This window comes from Brassica napus, chromosome C9 (assembly GCF_020379485.1).
Source record: "Brassica napus cultivar Da-Ae chromosome C9, Da-Ae, whole genome shotgun sequence".
NCBI classification, from domain to species: domain Eukaryota; kingdom Viridiplantae; phylum Streptophyta; class Magnoliopsida; order Brassicales; family Brassicaceae; genus Brassica; species Brassica napus.
The window spans coordinates 43,400,339-43,407,484 of NC_063452.1; the positions used below are offsets into that span (position 1 = coordinate 43,400,339).

Sequence of the window (7,146 nt, forward strand, 5' to 3'; positions counted from 1 at the left end):
ATGAAGCAACCGATGCAGAGCGAGGTTCACGCCTCCATAGGAGCAGACGAGCACCAGGACAGAGTAGGAGCTGCAGTCCTGACGACCACCAATGATTAGTATCAGTTATATCTTTCCATTGTGTTCCACCGGTTTTTTAAAATTTTCTGCGCATTTCGAATTCGGATCTGGGTTGTTTGCATGTTTTATATATCCAGTTTAGATTATAACTTTTATTAATTATATAACCTATAGTAAGTTACCATTCTATTAAGTATAGTCATGAAGGAGAAGATAAATGGAGGTTTTTATCCTATTCTCTCTATTTTGCTGAGTTAAATTCGGTTCAAATAAGATTTATCAGAGTACGGGATCGATCGTTTCATCCGGCCGATCGATCGATCTAAATTATAGATCGATCGATCCAAATAGTCGATCGATCGGTCGGTATGAGATCGAGCTTTGCCGATCGAGAGAACTGTACCAGGTCGATCAAAAGATTGTCCGTGTTTTTTTCTGTTTTGCATATTGATCAGGATCGACCGACGGATCGACCATTCAATATATAGATCGATCGATCCAAACGTAGCGGACATCACAGTTTGTTTAAGAATAAGTTATGAAAATTAAACAAAGTTCTCACAAACTGAATCAAAGTTACTAAAATTCAAGCAAATATAATATGAAAAACTGAAACAAAATTATCACAAACAGAAACAAAGTTACTAGAAATCAAGCAAATGAAGTCTGGAAAACTTTCACTAAATTGTGAAGAACACAACAAACAAATCCACTATATTGGAATCTTGCAAGTTGCTCTATTATGACCACCAAGACCACATCTACTGCACTTACGAAGCTGATCCCCCTGTGATCCTTGTGATGATCGGATTTTGTCTTCAACAGTTTCATATCTGCGTTTTCTATTTCTTCCAAGAGATCTTCTTGTCTCAGGCGGTAGCACTTCAGAATTTTCCACTACTTGTGGAACAGACCAACCATCTTCAGGAACTGAAATGGGATTTATGCTTTCTTGATAAGCTTCTCTCCAAGCTCCCGTGGTATACAAAAAATCAGTCAATGTATATGGTTCTCTACCAACAAAGAAACCAGCTTTTATTGCGTGTCTACAAGGGATTTTCAAGAGGTCGTACTTCCCACAAGAACAAGTCCGTTTGTCCAAATCAACAAAGCAGTCAATTGTATCGCCTTTAACAAGCAGCTGGCTATCGGTTACAGGGTAAACTCTGAAAGTTTCCCCCTTTCCAATTCTCCTATCAATCTTTTCCTCCACATTTATGGTCAAACGGTGGGTGTGCTTTGAAATCGATTGCTTACGCTTAAAAAACCAGCGTGTCAGCATTTCTCTAATACTGTCCAACAAAGGAATTACGGGAAACTCTCTCGGCGAACGCAACGCAGAATTTATCGACTCTGCAGGATTGTTTGTCCTAATGTCATACCTGTATCCATGAAATTGACATCTAGCCCACTTTTTGACATCTGCTTCCATTAGATAATTTCCAATTGCTGGACTGATATTGCAAACATGAGCAAACGTCTTCTTGAAATCAACCACTCTATAAGCCTTTGAAGCCTTAGAAATACGATATCACATTATTCAACAAATGATGAATACAAATACCATGTCTCGCTAGCGGATACACTTTCTCCAGTGCCTTCCCTATTGACACTTGTCTATCCGAAATAAAAGCCAAACCATTATCATCAGCAACAACAACTTTGAATTGTCTCATAAACCATTCCCAAGACTGTTCATTCTCAGAGTCTACTATCCCAAATGCAATAGGATATAAATTTGAATTTCCATCTATAGCAGTTGCAACCAGTAGCACCCCTTTGAATTTACTCTTCAAGAATGTTCCATCGACAACAATGACACGCCTCATGACTGTGTTAAAGCCTCTGATCGATTGACCAAACGCTATAAACAGATATCGAAATCTACCATCGACGTCAGTCTTGTAAGAGGAATGTGTACCCGGATTGGCCTCTCGCAGCATGTGCAAGTATTTTGGTATTTTCCCATAACTTTCCTCTGGAATACCTCTAACAGCGTTGACTGCATATTCACGGGAATCCCATGCTAAAGAATCAGAGATCTCACATCCATAATCATTACGCATAATCTGAACAATATCTTTCGCTTTAGGCCCTTCCTTGATACCTTCATATTTATGCATTAGCAGACTGCCTATCGTTTTCGCTGAAGCTGTCTTTCCGGCACTGGTTTTGTTTGAAGGTGCGCAGGAATGTACACCGATATACTTCTTAATAATAAAATATGTGGAGCCCTTCAAACACTCAGCTCGAGCACCCCAAAAGCACACCTTATCAGCGCATCTAATACACCAAACTGATTTATTGGAGTTGGTAACTGTGTAGTGAAAGTTATGCTTCATTGCACATAACTCAAACCTCGCTTTCAAAACTGTTTTGTTGAGGAAAAGATCTCCCGTCTTAACCAATTCCACCACCTGACTCTTTGCCAATTTTTCTCTGTTTTCTTTTTCAGAATTGATTTTGTCAGCATCATAATCATCTCCTTCAACCTCGTCTTGCTTCATCTCTCCTTTCTTCTTCTCGTTATGCTTGTCAGCATCATAATCATCTCCATCAACTTCACTTTGCTTCATCTTCCCTTTCCTCTTCTCGTTATGCTTAGCCCCCTTAACAATATTTGAAGCGGTCCCAATGTCACAAGGATTTTGCTCGTTCTCTTCACTAGTACTTGCATCAGTTGGCATCTTATTAAGATCAATATCGATCTTATTTGGATTTTCTTGCTTTGCTTTATAGCTGACACACAATTGAGTTGACTGATGCTTCTTACAAAACCCTAGAAAATTTTGAACTTGCCTTGAGTTTCCAATGATCACTGGTGGACATTTTGATGAATTGATCAATCCAATAGGAAGGTAACTCAACTCCAAATCAGCATCTGTTTCTTCAAAACCAAAATCCTCTATAACGTTTTTCTGTAACTCTTCCAGAGAAGACTTCAATTCCAAAGCAAGTAACCTTCCCCCTTTCTTTTTATCAACATTAAAACTCCAACCTGAAGATACAACCAATTCCCAAACACCACATGAAGCATAGACATGAATCATGGTAGAAATAATGTGAAAATTTTGTGAAAATTTTGTGAACAATCAATGGAATATAGAAGACGGCGAAGAAGGTTGCCAAGGTTTTTTTGTCGATTTTTTTTTTCCTTTTTCGTTTTTTTTTAAAAAAAATCGATTTTAAAAAAAAAATAGAAAAGTGAATATTCTCAAATATTTTGTTTCCATATTTTTAGGAACTGATTTCTTATCCGTAGAATACAACTAATATGTAGAAATCAGTTTCTACAGTTTTTTAGAATTATAGTAATGTTTAGAATTTGATTTCTACATGTTTTAGATTTTTTAGTAAATCTGTAGAAGTCGGTTTCTACATGTTTTAGAATTAGATTAATGTGTAGATTTTGATTTCTAAGAATTTTAGAATGGTAGGTTAAGCGCGGAATGTGTATTCTACATATTTGTAGAATACTCCTATTTTCGTAGATCACGTATTCTAAACATTGTAGATTCAATGAAAAAAGTAGATTTCGTTTTCTACTTCGTAGAATGTCATTTCTACTTTTTTTAGAACATAATCTGAAATCTATAATTTTAACTTTTTTATAACTGGAAAATATACCATTAAGTTCATATAGGTATTTTAACAAATGTTACTATTTTTCCAAATTTTTTTTGTTTCTAAAACTATTTATTAAAATTATTTTCATAAATATTAAAGGGTATTATAGGAAAATATGACACAAAATATAGATTAGTGTAAAGGGACATAGTTACTATTTTTTTGCTCTAAAAAACAGTTTTCCCTTATAAATTTATCTCTACTTTTGTCTCTACCGAAAATATGTTTGTGAAACCGAAGATCCATTGATATTTCGCCATATTTGAGCTAATATCTACGAAAGAGAAATAAAGTCTCCGGGATCTTTGAGAACGTCAGGTGGCCTAGCGGCAGTACTGAACGTTTCTCACACACGACTACCCGAGGTCGCCAGTTCGATACTCGGAGAAAGCGGGGTGGTACTGGGTTAGCTAAAAAATCCCTACGGGGATTTCTGGCGAGGTGGCCCTTCGGGGTGAGCCCAGTCACTATAAAAAGTTCAACCTATACAGTTATAACCGGGCCTCGTGGTCTGGTGGTAAAGGAACCTCGGCTGAGGTGCCCGCCATCACGACTTCGAGCCCCGGCCACAGCGGATTTAACATCCCTTCCGTTGGAGCGCTGGACCCCCTACGGGGGGATAGTTGGGAATGTGGCTGTCCAGATACCAGAGTTATCAAAAAAAAAAAAAAAAGTCTCCGGGATCTGCTTTGTATTCTTTGTTTTCATGCATAGGGTGCATGTAGTAGCCTTATATAAAGTATTTATACACAAAAAAAAATTAGTAATATAAATTGTATAAACCATAAAAGAAATTTGTATGTGACTTAATGTGATTACTTTTTGGGTAAATTACACATATTAGCATGCCACATTAAATACAAAATATTGTTTCTTCAAACAATAATATCCACTAACAAATCTTTTGCATATTTGGTAAAAGGATATCGACATCCCCTAAATTTTAGGATGGATTTATGACCATATATAGAACAAATCATATATAAAACAAATCATATATACTTGGGGATGAAGTATCAAAGTAAGATATTTGTTATTGAATATAAATGAATTGAATATTGTCAAATATATATTTGTAAGAACTTGTATATCACATATATTATTTTGTTACTTCACATAAACTTCCATACGAAGCTAACTACTAATTGAGTTGGTACCAATAAACCGGCCAAAGTTTTTAATGACCTGGTCCGGTTTAACAACGATTAAATAATACAATTGCAAACATATAAAGACCGAGTTAGGCACACCTTTACAACGCATATTTCTCACAAATAACCAGAATTTTATTTTGTTCATAAAGTTCACAAAAAAAAAGTTTTTAAATGGAAGAAGCTAAGCTGTAATCAATTCAAATACAAAGACGTTGTAACTGATAACGTGTATAAAAAATATTGTCAGTGGCATAAAATATTAGTCTAAAGTTGTAGGAGTGGGCATATCGGTTTAGTTTCTGGTTCGGTTTGGGTTCGGTTTGGTTTGGGTAATTTGGGTTTTGTAAAACTCAACCCAATTAAAACCATAGTAGTTTTGGTTTGGATTCGGTTTGGGTTTAGTTTGGTTCGGTTTATTTCGGTTTGGTTTATATTAAGTTTGGTTGGGTTTTGATTTAGTTCGGTTTGCTTTATTATGGTGTAGTTTGGTTCGGTGTAGTTTGGGTCGGTTATAAAATATGATGGCATTAGTTTTACTTAAAAATCATCAACTTATAAAAGATAAAGAGGGAATATAAACTTTGTTAGCTAAAAAATCCATTACTAAAAGTCAAAAACAATGTATCCAAAAACTAAATACCAAATATGGTCCAACTGAAAACAGATCTTCACTAAATTATAAAGCCGAACAAAAATCAAAAACCCAATTTAACTATAAAGAGAAAGAAGAAAAATCCAAGCGTCTCTCTCATGCCACCAACAATAATCTGCAACAAGACAATAATAATAATCGTTCAAACCAATATTCATATCTTATATAGAGCCATTATATAGCATTATATAAAACTAATATAACCTTAGCAAAGCTTACCGTTTTACGCTAACAGAGACGGGTGAAGCTCACTTTCATTCTGAGACTGAGGATGAAACTCTAACAAATTCAAATTAAAAAAAAAATTAGATATTAGTTCATATACGGGAGACAGTGAGACATTACTCACTTAGGATTCTTAAAAAAAAAAAACTAAAATACCTGAATCCATGAATTGGTTTTCTTCTTCTAGATTTTCAAGAGTCTTTATTGCTTCTGAACGAAGTGATGCACGTAACCAGTCTTGGGTCAAAACCAACGCTTCAACCATATCAGGAGTCAAACAACTTCGATACTGATCTAAAATACGACTTCCAGTGCTAAAAGCACACTCAGATGCAGCAGAAGATACTGGTATAGCAAGAATTTCTCTGGCCATTAGAGACATAATTGGGTATTTTGAGCTGTTTGTCTTCCACCAGTCTAAAAGATTAAATGGAAGCCCCAAGTCATTTTCAACTTGTACGTACAGCTCGTCTTTGAGATACTTGTCCAGCTCGTTTACAACTTCTGAAGTTGTTCTTTTAGCAACCATAAACTTTAAAAAGGGATCATCAATGTTGTCATCTTCCATATCCTTGCAATCTTGGCTTGACTCGGTTACATTCTCACCATCACGAGCAGCAGAATCTTGTAGATTCAAAGTGTTGTACCGGTCACTGTATACCTTGAATATGCTCCCCAAAACATCCATCACCAACTTAGACATTTCTTTGCACTTTGAATTACCTTTTCCATAGATAATTTCAAAGCTGTACTCTGAAAACCATTTTGCGAGGAGGATCAAGTATACCAGCCACTATTAATATCTTATTGATCTTCTCAGTACCTTCCCAATATTTAGCAAACTTAGTTGTCATTGCAGAAGCCATATCCCTTAAATCAACGTCTTGACTATAAGCCATATTCTCGACACTTGACTGAATTTTGCATATCTCATTATAACAACCATTGGATGTTATTTTTATAGAAGAAGAGAAGGCTAAAGTTGAGTCATAGAAAGACTTCAAGAACTTTACCATATGCCGCGCTTTGTCCCAATCAACAGCTGTTGGAGGTCCTTTCCTCACCTTCCCGTTAGAATCAAGTTCTTTGAACCATGCATCATACGGCTTATCCATATCAGCCATCCTTTCAAATGCAGTTTGATATTTAAGTGCACTTCTCAGCATCAAGTAAGTTGAGTTCCACATAGTAAGACAATCCAATACCACACTTCCACTTGTTATCTTCTCAACCTCCACCCAACGCTTAAAAGATTCTAGTCTTGAAGTAGAAGACCTCACATATTTGACAGCATTACGAACACTTATTATGCTCTTACTTATATCATCCAACCCTTCATTGGCAATCAGATTCAGTATGTGTGCACAACAGCGTATGTGCATAAATTCACCATTCATCATCAAAGCATCATTGTTCTTTTGGAGCAGC

General features: G+C 36.0%; 1 protein-coding gene across 1 annotated transcript; it reads right to left on the reverse strand.

The window, feature by feature from the left end:
- Positions 1–772: 772 nt before the first annotated feature.
- On the reverse strand, positions 773–2,567 carry LOC111209511. The gene is made up of 2 exons (XM_022709450.2): positions 1,647–2,567; positions 773–1,576 (listed from the first exon to the last, which is right to left on the reverse strand). Exons 1-2 carry the CDS (start codon positions 2,565–2,567, stop codon positions 773–775), a joined length of 1,725 nt encoding a protein of 574 aa, XP_022565171.1.
- Between the last annotated feature and the right edge of the window lie 4,579 nt (positions 2,568–7,146).